This window comes from Salvia splendens, chromosome 14 (genome assembly GCF_004379255.2).
Source record: "Salvia splendens isolate huo1 chromosome 14, SspV2, whole genome shotgun sequence".
Taxonomy (NCBI): Eukaryota; Viridiplantae; Streptophyta; class Magnoliopsida; order Lamiales; family Lamiaceae; genus Salvia; species Salvia splendens.
The window spans coordinates 14448641-14463084 of NC_056045.1; the positions used below are offsets into that span (position 1 = coordinate 14448641).

Genomic DNA, 14444 nt, shown 5'->3' on the forward strand with positions numbered 1-14444 from the left:
CTTGCACTTGAAACATTGAACCTTCTTGTCTTCCATAGGGGCTATAGCTTTAATAGGTTGAGTACCCGGTAAAGCCTTCGCGATCGGCCTCCCTTGCGTGTTTGGATTGGCCATGTTTTCCACCTTCTTGCCGGGAGCACTCCACTTGCTAGTCCCCGTCCCTCCGGTTTGGCTAGACGCCCATTTAGCCCGGCTAGAAACCAACTCCTTACTTTGCCTCTCAAAAGTGTCGGCAAACCCAATCACCTCATCCAAGGAAATTCCCCTCAATGCCTCCACTTGCACCTTGTGCTTCTAGTTGATGTTAAGGCCATGGATAAATCGATCTTGAGTCGCCTCTTCTCGCTCCTCCACCCCTACCTTGCTCATCAATGATAGGAGTTCATAGTAGTACTCCATTACGCTCTTCGTCCCTTGCTTCAAATCTTGAAACTCCCCTCGAAGTCGGAGGAAATAGGACTTTGGTACAAAGGTAGTCCTCATGAGCTCACACAACTCCGCCCACGAACCCACTTCCCCTCCCCTAACCATCCTTCTCCTCCTCATCGTATCATTCCACCATGTATCCGCATTGCCACGAAACTCGGCTATTGCCACCTTCACCTTATCACCTTCCGAAAAGTTATGGAGTGAGAAAATTTTGCTCATTTGTGACTCCCATTCCAAGTAGGCCTCGGGATCAAACTTGCCGTGGAACTCGGGAAATGTGTGCTTGATAGACTTGGTGGGATCATCATACCGCGGCTCCATCTCCTCCTCATAGTTTCTATATCTTCCATGCCTACCATTCCACCCATGGTGCCCCATGTTTCCATTCCCTCTTCCGCCCATCATGTTCCCGAACCTACCATTCCTATTCCCATTCCGTTCTCCTCCTTGTCCCCCACGCCCCCCATGATCGTACCAACCATATGGCTCTTCCTCTCCATTACTCCCCTCGGAGGCATCATGATGTGTGTGATTGCTCCTAGGGGTGTTTGACCTTGATAGTCGCACGGCCTTCAAAGCGTTGAGCTCGTCGTGGAGAAAAGTTTGGTTTTCATGGATGGATGCTTGGTTCACCTTGAGTTCCTTCAAATCCCCGAACATAGCATCTTGAGTGACATGCATTGTGGTTTGGCCTTCTTTTAGATCCCTCAAATCCGTCATAATTTTTTCCATCAAGTTTTTCAACTCATCCCCCGCCACACTAAGACTCGTGCTCGCACCCGGTTGCGGATCTCCCATCGTGGTGGATCTAGTACGAGGTGGCATTCACAATGGTACCTACAATAAGAAATAAAAATAAACTAGGATCTAGTCCTAAGGGTTAGTAAAATCCACACTCACACACACAAGAAGGGGAGATTTTAGTAAGAACTCACTTCCCAATTGGTAATCCCACCCCCAATTCACTCACCAATGTCACTCAGAAAAAGGCTTAGAATATAGTGAGGGCTAGGTTCACTCACTCTCAATATCCAACTTCCAAAATGCAAGTGCTAAGACAAATCAATCAAGGTATACACATAGGCAATATAACCAAGCAAGTAAAGCCAATAAAGCATGTGAAAGTAAGGTTCAATGCCTAAGGAAGCTAACAAACAAACTTAGTTGAGCTGAAAATTTATGTAACTCTTGGCTGATCTTTAGGAATTTTTTTTGATATGGCTACCCAACCCCAAAATTGATGAAACTTAGTAGATAACAAGATTAAAGGGTTTAGAATGAGGGAAAAATATCCCCAATATAGCAGGTTATCAAGAGGACCCTCGATTTTACGTTTTCCCCAAATCTGTCAAACTAGGGCACAAAACAGGGTAGCAACTTCACACATTAATTTGACCTATCAAACGATGGAATTTTTGGCTGAGATTTTTCAGGAAAATAGTTCATATCTCAAGGTTCATGCACACCAAAAATCAGCTCAATCCTACAATAATTGACCAATAAACAAGCAAAGGCTAAAACAAAAGAAATAAGGAAAAACAAGGAAAATGAAATTTCATAGAGGTTTAAAATCAAACACTTGGTAGGCACCTAGGCTCTAGATACCAAATGATAAGGTTCCTTGTGAGGGAAACCTTCCATGTGCCCAAGAAATACCCAAAGCGGTGTTTGATTTCAATTTTTTTGTGTTTTCAAAGATAAAGTAAAGATAAGTTGAGCTAGCCACAAAAACTAAACTCAAAATGGTTTTGGATGGAGAGAAAGAAGGTGAGAAGAAAGTGTAAAGAAGGAGGAATCCTCTTTGAGGACCTATGACCTCCCACAAAAAGATGTGGGCAACCCTAGGCTACTTTCACCCAAAGCAAATACTCCATTGGCTCCACATTAATGACTACACAACCATAAATGCATACCTATACTTGATTTAGCCAAATGAACATAAAACAAGCAACCTACAATGTAGGAATTTGGATAGAAATCTCACATGGGAGATGCTCTCAAAGGAGTCTTCATAATAACATTCATCAAAGTCTGCCCTTAAAGTCTTACAAAAAGGATATTTATAGTTAGGGTTGGAAACCCAAGAAAAGGGCTAAAAAAACAAGGAAAAACGGATGTAAAAGTTGAATCGCCCGGCCGGGCGTTTTGGGAAAGTGAAATCGCCCGGTCGGGCGAACTTTCTGGATTCGGCGCTGCTTCTTCAAACGCCCGGTCGGGCGTTCTGGGATGGTGAAATCGCCCGGTCAGACGAACTTTCTGGACTGTGGACGATGCTCAGCGCACAAACGCCCGGTCGGGCGTTTTGGAGGTGTGGATTCGCCCGACCGGGCATTCCATCTGCCTCCTCCATTCCCCTCCTAATGAAGTTTGAAACGCCTTCCCGAAGCCTTTGTCTCATTGATCTCGTGACGGGTCTTCCGGGCAGCTTAAGGGGAGTCGTGGTCGGGTCAGCCCGGGCCTTGGACTTCCCGTTTGTATCAAAAGTGAACTTTCTTGGTCATATAGTGACGGTCGATGGAATTCAAGTGGACCCAGCGAAGGTCGAGGCTGTGCAAAACTGGAAATCACCGAAAATGCCGAGTGAAATTCACAGTTTCTTGGGATTGGCGGGATACTACCGACGCTTCATCGAGGGATTCTCTAACATTGCGAGACCAATGACGCAACTATTGAAGAAGGGAATCAAAGTAGTTTGGACGTCGGAATGCGAGGCGAGTTTCCAACAGTTGAAAATGAAATTGAGTACAACACCTGTCCTAGCGGTGTCGGAAACTGACAAGGACTTCGCCGTCTACACTGACGCGTGGAAAGTAGAACTTGGATGCGTGTTGATGCAAGATGGGAAGGTGATAGCGTATGCTTCCCGACAATTGAGACCAAATGAACTAAACTTTCCGACTCATGACTTAGAGCTAGCAGCAGTAGTGCACGCACTAAAGATTTGGAGACATCATCTCTATGGAGTGAGATGTGAGATTTATTGTCACGACCGCACATCCTAGGGATAGAAAGTATGGTGGGTCGCGACTAATGGGGGAATTAAGAAGCGGGGAAGAAAGGGGAAACAACCAAGGGGTTCGACATATAGATCCAAAAGATGAAACTTTATTACAAATCATAGTCTGCAAACACGAAAGCAACAAAGTTTGTACGAAAATAGTCCAATAGATTACAGAAACATAAGAGTTTTTAAAACTTAGGGTAGTGGAAGCATTTGAGAGTTGGCTACTACTATGTATGAAGACACAATCGCAACCGGAACATTTATTGAATACGGTCCTTGTCCAAATGCTCAACATCCTCCGTCCTCGTCAACGCTCAACCTGCACATAGGGAAAACACATGCAGGGGCTGAGTACTTGATGCACTCATGAACTCATGCCCAAAATATATTTTATCAATAAAGTTATGTCAAGCCATCGTTGAGTGAAACTCGGGTTTTACTTTAAAAATGCCGAGAACACTAAGATCATTTCCATAAATAAAATGGTGTCCGCGCAGACAAATATCATCGTCATCCTCCGTCATGTACCATATCTAGACCATCATGTGAAACGAGAATGTGGCCACAAACTTGATCACTGGACCGGCCGACCCAAAGGACGGCTCACGATCCCCATCAGTGCACTAGCCTAAGTAGGGCTTAGATCCCTAGTTAGACCCGAATTCGTTAACCATCAAAGTCTAGTAGAACATTATTCTAGTAGACAATCAGATAGGCATTTGAAAACATAAAATACGGCATGACATAACATTCAAACCACCCTTATCTCACCATAAACATATCATTGCAAATAAAAGAGTTTAAGTAATAGAGCCCCACCTCAAAAGCTTAGTAATTTCCTTAAACAACTTCTCGATCCGTCTTTAACGAGCGTGCGAACCACCTTCTCAAAAAATAATTAAAGTACACATCAATCTCAATAACGACAAGATTTAGAATGCATGCACTCTAATTAAAGTCTTTTAGCTCATTTTCTTGGTTTTTTGCGCATTCTCGATTATTCGGCCCAAACTAAACATCACAATCCACCTTATTTCTTCCAATAAAAAAAATTAAAGCCCAAGCAATTTAAATGGAACCCAACTAACAAATCATCCAAAAATACTTAAAAAGGCCCAAATTCCTTAACAAAAACAAAGGCCCAACCTTCACTCATACCATTTCCCCACGTCTCTTTCTCTCTCCTTCTATCTTTCTTCTCTCTCCCTTTTCTTTCTCTCGTCGGCAAAAGAAGCAAATACTCCATCCGTCGTCCCTGATTCAGACAGCAGCGGGGCCAGCCGTGCATCGCTGTCGTTGCTCACCGCCGTTGCTGTCTCCTCGGCGGAAATCGCCGCTGCAGCGAGAAGGGAGGACGCTGCTCGCTGCCGCCGCTGTGCAGCCTCCTCGCCGGAATTGCCGTCGCAGGATCCGGCCAGAGTCGCCGTCACTACTGTTCGCCAGCCGCTGCTGCAGTGAGAAGGGAGGACGCTGCTCGCTGCCCGCTGCCTCCCCCCTCTGAAACCACTCCGAACAGGCCCGGAACAACTCCGAACCACCCCGATTCAACCCGCAAGATAAGTTCTCATTCAAAGTTATATTCTTTTTGGCGTTTGGATTTAAGGTGTTAGATTAAGTTATTTGATCGGATTACTTGTGGGATTAATGTGTGATGATATGCTATGAACGATGCTAAAAGTTCTTGATTCGGGAAAGGGAAAGAAATTATACCTCGCGATGTAAACTTGGGTGTTGAATTGAGGATAAGGGAGCCCTTTGAATCTCTCAGCTCTCTCTCATCTCTCTCTCTCGCTCTCTCTGAATTTGTTTGAAAATGTTGATGTGAAAAGGGAAAGAGAGGAGATTAATTAACAAGGAAATTTTATTAATTGTGTGACCTTTGATTTGCAGAATTGATTATGGAAGATGGAAGGTGGAAGGTTACTTGAAAATGGAGAGTCTCCATGGAGTGGAGACGTTGGCGTAGGAGAAGAGAGGAAAGGGTTTTGGGCTTGCACAAAATTTTCTATGAATAAATTGGGCCCAACATATTATTTGTGGAGTTGGGCTCAAGTTGGGAAAAAATATAAGAGAAATTTGATGGCCCAACACTCTTTTAAAATTGTTAAGGACATTTAGACTTTGATTAGAATTAATTTGGGTCGGCCCAAGTTCTTATATTTATTTTTATTCGTTTTCATTTAGTCTAGACAATTTATTATTTGCCTCGTAGTAGCTTGGTGTTGTTCCAAGTACTAGAAAATCCATCTCAACCATCTCATTCAATCATGCCAAGTATAGCAACATCAACGTCATTACTTCAATGAGACTTTCAAACACGTCTCCTAGAAAACTCCATTATTTAAATAAAAGAGACGTCTCATTTCACACCAAGCACATAAATACTATACTCCATTACAAAGAAAATAACGAGAAGCATAGCATGACGATAGAAATTCATTTTAACTAATTCACGACATATTTTAATTAGTACTTAAAAAGTACGGGCGTTACATTTCTTCCGCTCTGGACCGAGAGTCTCTTATTCAATCTAGTCTAGACTCGTTTCGCTAGACTAAAAGAGTATTCATTGAAGGCTCAACATTCCGTCTCGCCGCGCTTAACAAAAGAGAAGGTAAAATGTTTTGAAATGAGGAATGTTTATGCAATTGATGTTGGACGTAATGATGAATGGAGTATGATTGAGATGTAGTACCCCTTGATTGTTTCCCCTTTCTTCCCCGCTTCTTAATTCCCCCATTAGTCGCGACCCACCGTGCATTCTATCCTTAGGATGTGCGGTCGTGGCAGTGGGCAAAGTCCTCCCTTCTCGCTGCAGCGGCGATTTCCGCCGAGGAGACAGCAACGACGGCGACGCACGACTGTCCCACTGCTGTCTGAATCAGGGACGACGGATGGAGAATTTGCTTCTTTTGCCGACGAGAGAAAGAAAAGAGAGAGAGAAGAAAGATAGAAGGAGAGAGAGAGAGACGTGGGGAAATGGTATGAGTGAAGGTTGGGCCTTTGTTTTTGTTAAGGAATTTGGGCCTTTTAAAGTATTTTTGGATGATTTGTTAGTTGGGTTCCATTTAAATTGGTTGGGCTTTAAATTTTTTTTATTGGAAGAAATAAGGTGGATTGTGATATTTAGTTTGGGCCGAATAATCAAGAATGCGCAAAAAACCGAGAAAACGAGCTAAAAGACTTTAATTAGAGTGCATGCATTCTAAATGTTGTTGTTATTGAGATTGATGTGTACTTTAATTATTTTTCGAGAAGGTGGTTCGCACGCTCATTAAAGACGGATCGAGAAGTTGTTTAAGGAAATTACTAAGCTTTTGAGGTGGGCTCTATTACTTAAACTCTTTTATTTGCAATGATATGTTTATGGTGAGATAAGGGTGGTTTGAATGTTATGTCATGTCGTATTTTATGTTTTGAATTGCCTATCTGATTGTCTACTAGAATAATGTTCTACTAGACTTTGATGGTTAACGAATTCGGGTCTAACTAGGGTCTAAGCCCTACTTAGGATAGTGCACTGATGGGGATCGTGAGCCGTCCTTTGGGTCGACCGGTCCAGTGATCGAGTTTGTGGTCACATTCTTGTTTCACATGATGGTTCAGATATGGTACATGATGGAGGATGACGATGATATTTGTCTGCGCGGACACCATTTTATTTATGGAAATGATCTTAGTGTTCTCGGCATTTTTAAAGTAAAACCCGAGTTTCACTCAACGATGGCTTGACATAACTTTATTGATAAAATATATTTTGGGCATGAGTTCACTGAGTGCATCAAGTACTCAGCCCCTGCATGTGTTTTCCCTATGTGCAGGTTGAGCGTTGACGAGGACGGAGGATGTTGAGCATTTGGACAAGGACCGTATTCAATAAATGTTCCGGTTGCTATTGTGTCTTCATACATAGTAGTAGCCAACTCTCAAATGATTCCGCTACTCTAAGTTGTAAAAACTCTTATGTTTCCGTAATCTGTTGGACTATTTTCGTACAAACTTTGTTGCTTTCATGTTTGCAGACTATGATTTGTAATAAAGTTTCATCTTTTGGATCTATATGTCGAACCCCTTTATTGTTTCCCTTTCTTCCCCTCTTCTTAATTCCCCCATTAGTCACGACCCATCGTACTTTCTATCCTTAGGAAGTACGATCGTGACAGAATGGTATCAGAGCCTTGGTTCAGGGGCTGGGCCTATGTGGCTCGAGGTTCGGTGGGTTGCGCTTGCAAGTTCTCTGATGTGGTGTGTGAGCTCGACCAAGACCTCGGGTGACCTGTGTGACCGGTGGTTGGTCTTGGTCTTGGTTTGAGGGGAGGATGTTGAGCATTTGGACAAGGACCGTTGTCACGACCGCCCATACTAGGGTTGCTACAAATACGATGATCGCGACCAAACATGCAAAGGGTAGATTTCTATTGAAAACTTAATTAACTTGAAGGAAAAAAATTTTCTTTTTGTTTTAAAGAAACTTAAAATTATAACTTTGCTATTAAATAAAACAACATATGATAAACATTTTTAAAAGAAGCAGCGGAGAAAAATAGTTATTTAAGACCCAATCAACTTCTAAGAAAAACATGTAGTCTAACTCACGTGAAAGACATCATTTTCAGACAATAATGTAAATAGACGTTTAAAACCTAACGTGACCAAAACATGCTCATCATAGTACGAAAAGAATTAAGTATTGAAACATGATTCAAAAACCTAGCAGCGAAAATAAGGTTCAATGGGAGAGTCAAGGATCACGCCTATGTATGCAGACACGACGCATCCTAAGGCTAGCTCAACATCCTCCGCAACATCCTGCTCAACCTGCACATAAGAAAATAATATGCAGGGCTGAGTACTTGATGTACTCAATGGGCTCATGCAGAAAACATTTTAATAAGTTATGTCATCCATACCAGTGATCTCGAGTTTTATATAGTAAGAAATATCACGAGAACACAAAAATCCAAGTCTGGCCAGACAATTTATCTCCTCATTTCCACATCAATCAATCAATCACATCACAGTGCGACGAAAGTGTGGCCACACTATTCTCCCACGAGACCGGCCGACTTGCAAGGACGGCTCACGATCCCACCAGTGTACACAGCCTGATAGGGTTTACGGCCCTACTCAGACCCGAATTCGTTTAACAATACAGCCATATAGCCTAACGGAGTAAACTCGTACGAACTAGGCATCAGGCACACAATCTCATAAAAAAAACAACATGGCATGACATAACAGTTAAACCACCCTTATAACACCACACATAATATTTTCGGAAAATAAAGAGGTTTGAAAAGAAAGCCCACCTCGATCGCTTAGCAAATTCACAACCCAACTTATAGCAACTCACGATCCTCGAGTTCACGAGTACACAACACCCTTGTCAATGACAACACAAGTCAGCCTTCCACATCAACATTTTACTATGCATGTCCTATCGTTTTCTCTCCCATCGTTTTTCTCACATTCCCCAACCCAACATACGTCAAAAGGGTGTAAAGACACACGTAACACATTCCAACTTATCACAAGTGATTTCAACATTTAAACACGTTCCTTGGACATACATGTATCATATAATACTTTGAAACTTGAAACTAGGTGTCATTTTAACAAGGCAGAAAACTGGCAGAACTGCGCGACCGTTTTGTAAATATCACTATAAATTCACCCAACCTCATATGAAGCTAAATTTTGGATCACAATACAGAGGACACATTCAAGTTCATCCATGAAAATTTTCACACCGAAATCACGTCATTTAGCCAGTCATATTACATATTAAACTCTCTGGTCGGAACATACAATCTCTGACAGCACTGCGCAGTTCATTTGAAAAATTTACCATAAATTCATCCAATGCCCAAAAAGGTTGAAAATTTAACAAGACTCAGAAGACACTTCAAATTTCATCTAGTTCAATAATCACATCAATCGGAGGTCATTTGGTCAGTCAAACAGAAAACGAAACATTCATGGCGAGAACACGAGTTTCTGGCAGATTTGTGCAGTCGACTTCAAAAATTTATTAAAAATTCATTTTTCTATAAAAAGGGCTGAAATTTACACGAGACACAGGTAACACCTTGAAGTTTACTCAGTAAAATTTGCATATCAAAATTCGGCCGTTTGGTAGGTCAATTACTCATCAGAAGCTACTGGTCGAACATCACAGATAACAGACACACAATTTCTAAATTATGGTTTCCTTCTCAATCATCCAAACACCAATTCTCATGCTTATAATACACAATCATGCTTGATAAGACCCTCTTAAACATGTTTGCACATAAACTTACATCATTCACCAAAGCTTCAAATCAAACTTCACACAAATCAATTGAAAACGCATATTTATCAAAGTTTTCAAGCAAACTCACTTTTCCCCCCGATTAAATTTACGATCTACGATTTCTACACCCACTACATGCATGTAGGATTGAAGAACATGGTTCAAATGAAAAGAATGAGGAAAAGTGAAGCCAATTTACCTTCTTTGACAAAACGAATCGGTAGAACCAAGAAACGATGTGATTCGTCGGAGATTCTTGAAAAATCCACTCCAATTGATGCAAGAAACAATGTTGGAAGAAGTTTTTGGAGAGAATGTGGAGAGGGAGGAGGGAGGCACGAAAATTGAGGGAGAATGGGGGCTAGGGTTTAGTTTAGGTGTTTTTATAGGATTAGGGTTAGGTTTAAAATTAATTAATTAATTAATTGTGGGGAAAAATACAATTAAATAAATCCCACAATTAAAAGAATAAAATAAGCATGTGGGAAGGGGAGGAAATTTTTGAAAATTCTATGTAGGAATAGCAAGGAATTTATTTGGTATTTACTTGGAGAGAATATATTCACAACTTAGGAAATAAAAGTGAATATTTCATAAACAAGAGAACAAAATAAATTAAATCTCCAAGTATGAAAATAATGGTGGGGCCGAAAATTTCCATAAGGAATTGCACAAGGAAATTATTTAAATCCTCAATTAAATAGAATAGGATTTAAATTTGGTAATTTCTTTATGGGAAAAGACTCTCATATAATAGGTAACAAATAATAAATTTCCTCAAGGAAAAAAATATAAGAGCATGGGCGTGTGATATAGGTGAGAATTAAAAGGAAATATTCACATTCCCAATTAATTAGACATAGACATTAATTTGAATAAAAAGGGTCTCACCAAAAAGGAAACAAAATAATTCTCCTCTACAAAAATAATGAGGGCCGAAAATTTCAAAGAATTGGCTGGAAAAATACATGCATGATCCTATTTAATTCATTCCCAACATTGCAAAATATCAAACACTTTACTCCACATCACCCACGACAATTTTATTCACAAAATTCACTTAATCGCATAGAAACAAAAGTTTCATAATCCAAATTTCAAAAAACCATATAAAAAGAGTCACAAATTTTTGGGATGTTACAACCGTATTCAATAAATGTTCCGGTTGCTATTGTGTCTTCATACATAGTAGTACCCAACTCTCAAATGCTTCCGCTACTCTAAGTTTTAAAAACTCTTATGTTTCCGTAATCTGTTGGACTATTTTCGTACAATCTTTGTTGCTTTCGTGTTTGCAGACTATGATTTGTAATAAAGTTTCATCTTTTGGATCTATATGTCGAACCCCTTGATTGTTTCCCCTTTCTTCCCCGCTTCTTAATTCCCCCATTAGTCGCGACCCAACGTACTTTCTATCCTTAGAAAGTGCGGTCGTGACATTTATACGGATCACAAGAGTCTCAAGTATTTCTTCGAACAGAAGGAGGTGAACATGCGACAACGACGTTGGCCGGAGATCGTGAAGGATTATGACTGCGGTATTCACTATTACCCGGGCAAGGCGAACGTGGTAGCCGATGCTTTGAGTAGGAAGAACCAACCGCAACTAGCTTCTTTTCTAACTCAAGAGGAAACGTTGATCCGAGAGTTCGATAGGATGCATTTGGAAATAATGAAAGCGCCCGAGACAGTAAGAGGAAGAATAGCGACGCTAGTAATTGAGCCAGACTTAAGAACCAAGATCATAAAAGCTCAACGACGTGATGAGAAGTTGGAAGAGACACGTGCGAAGCTGAGAACCGAGAAACAAGACTACTTTCGTGAGGAGGCGGACAATGATTTGACGCTCGATGGACGTTTGTGTGTGCCAAACGATGAGGCGCTGAAAGATGAGATTTTGAGTGAAGCACATGACACGGCTTACACTGCTCACCCTAGAAGCACGAAGATGTATCGAGACTTGAAGCAACGTTTTTGGTGGAATGGAATGAAAGGGGATGTAGCATTGTTTGTGGAATGATGTCTAGCATGTCAACAAGTGAAGGCCTTACACCAACGACCATATGGGAAATTGCAACTGCTCGAAATTCCCGAATGAAAGTGGGAGCATTTAGCCATGGACTTCGTAACGGGATTACCGAAGTCACAAAAGGGGAATACTGCGATTTGGGTGATCATCGATCGACTCACTAAAAGCGCGCATTTCTTACCGATTAGGATTACCGATGGATTGGACAAGTTAGCTAAGCTCTACGTGAGTAAGATTATACGTTTGCAAGGAGTGCCAAAGAACATTGTGTCCGATCGCGATACAAAGTTCACGTCAAAATTTTGGATGAGTTTGCAACGGGAGCTAGCACAAAGTTGAACTTTAGCACTGCTTATCACCCACAATCTGACGGGCAGTCGGAGAGGACGATTCAAACACTTGAAGATATGCTGCGAGCCGTTGTCCTAGACCGAGGGGAAAGTTGGGAAACTGTTCTACCATTGGTTGAATTCGTCTACAACAATAGCTATCAAGCGACGATCGACATGGCGCCGTATGAAGCCCTGTATGGTAGGAAATGTCGATCCCCACTCTATTGGGATGAGGTTGGTGAAAGAAAGTTGTTAGGACCCGACGCTATCAAGGAGATGACCGAAATTGTGCATCAAATCCGTGCAAGGATCAAAGAAGCTCAAGATAGACAGAAGTTGTATGCTGACGTGCGCCGAACGGAAATCAAATTCGATGTTGGTGACAAAGTCTTCTTGAAAGTATCCCCGGCGAGAGGAGTTGTGAGGTTTGGAGTGAAGGGCTAATTGAAACCGCATTTTGTAGGGCCGTACGAGATTATTGATGAAGTAGGTCCTATAGCGTATCGCCTGGCGTTACCTCCTAGTTTTGGGAATGTGCACAACTTGTTCCATGTGTCGCAGTTGCGCAAGTACGTGTTTGATCCCAAGCATGTGATTCATCAAGAAGAGGTTGTCTTGATCCCCGATATGAGCTACGAGGAGAGGCACGAAGCAATCCTAAATCGAAAGGTGCAAGAGTTGTAAAACAAGTCAATAGCATCCGTGAAGGTGTTGTGGAAACACCATGGTCCCGAGGAAGCCACGTAGGAGTTAGAAGATAGGATGAAAGAAAAGTACCTCGAATTGTTTTTGTGAGACGACCAAATTTTGGGACGAAATTTCTGTTAAGAGGGAAGGATGTAGCACCCCGAAAAATTTGCGACTTTTGTTTTTATTAATGTGGATGTTGAATGGGAATTTCTTTTATGGAAATTGATTTTCTATGTGATTGAGTTAATTATGTGGAATTAGTTGTTGTGAGTTATGCGGAATAATACGAATTATGTTCCAATGTGTGAATTAAATTAAATGGGATCATGCATATTTTTTTCTAGTCATTTTATTTGATATTTTTCGGCCCTCCTAATTATTTGAAATAGTATTTTCTTTCTTGGATTTAATTAATTGTTTTGGGATAATTATCCAAATTAAATCCAAACCAAATTATCCCTATGTTATTCTACATAATTTCCGACCCCTTGCCCATTTCTTGGTCTTTCGAAATCTCCTATTAATTAGGAGAATAAATTATTTTGTTGATTTAATTGGTACCTTACTTATTTCCTTCATTGAATTAAAAATCCAATTAAATCTCTCCATATCCTATTTTAATTAGGATTTGACTCTTTCCTTCTTTAAAACCTCATAAATTTTCGTCCCTTATGCCTTTCAATTACCTTGTGGGATTAATTTAATTGTTACCTATTTTATGGGAGCCTTTTCCACAAGAAATTACCAAATTTAAATCCTATTCCTATTTAATTTGGGGATTTAAATATTTCCTTTGACTACTCCCTATTTTACACCCCCCTTTTCCTACTTGGAGAATTCTTGAATTATTTTGTTACCTTATTTATGAGATGCTCAATATCTTTTTACCCATTTTTGTGAGTATATATCTCTCCAAGTAATACCATAATTTTTGAAAAATTCCCCCACACTACACGCCTATTTCTTTTTATTGTGGAGCTTATTCATTGACCTCTATTTTATTCTTCCACAATTTTAATTATTTAATTAAGTGTGGGAATAATTATTGAATATAAATTAAGAAAACCCTAACCATAATCTTCACTCCACACGCCTCCCTCTCTTCCTCTCCTCTCCCACACGTTTTTCTCCTCCCCTCCCCTCTCTCTCAAGTGCTCCAAATCAATCCTTCATTGTTGCTTCGATTTGGAGTTGGAAACTCAAGATCCGTTGAGGAATCACAGTAATTGTCTTTTATACCGATTGCTTTCAAGAGAAAGGTATAATTTTTTATCCTCCTTTCCCCTCCTTATCATTGAATCCATGATTCTTGAACCCCTCATGCATATAGTGAGTGGAGAATCGTAAATCTAAGAATTTATTGGTTGGGAAGGATGGTTGCACATGAATGGTTGTGTGTGTGTGAGTGTGCGGATGAATCGTTGTGAATGCTATGTGCGAATAGGAAAGCATGGTTGTAATCTCGTTTTTGAAGCATGACTATGTGTTGGAAGCATGAATATGTATGTGTGAATGTATGATATACAAACTAGGGTTTGTGAATGTTGAGCATGGTCAAGGGGTCGAAAATCTACAAAAATAATTCTCTCTCCTAATTAATAGGAGATTTCGAAAATCTCAAGAGATGGTCAAGGGGTCGAAAATCGTGTAGAATAGCATAGGGAT

General features: G+C 40.7%; 1 protein-coding gene across 1 annotated transcript; it reads right to left on the reverse strand.

Annotated features, from left to right (window-relative positions):
* Positions 1-294: 294 nt before the first annotated feature.
* LOC121764229 lies at positions 295-8773 on the reverse strand. The gene is made up of 2 exons (XM_042160284.1): positions 8743-8773; positions 295-1266 (listed from the first exon to the last, which is right to left on the reverse strand). The coding sequence occupies exon 2, from the start codon at positions 1252-1254 to the stop codon at positions 295-297; it is 960 nt and encodes a 319-aa protein (XP_042016218.1). The 5' UTR covers positions 1255-1266; positions 8743-8773.
* Between the last annotated feature and the right edge of the window lie 5671 nt (positions 8774-14444).

Excerpts from the sequence above, each read along its gene's own strand:
- LOC121764229 (XM_042160284.1), bottom strand. The coding sequence starts at position 1,254 with ATGCCACCTCGTACTAGATCCACCACGATGGGAGATCCGCAACCGGGT.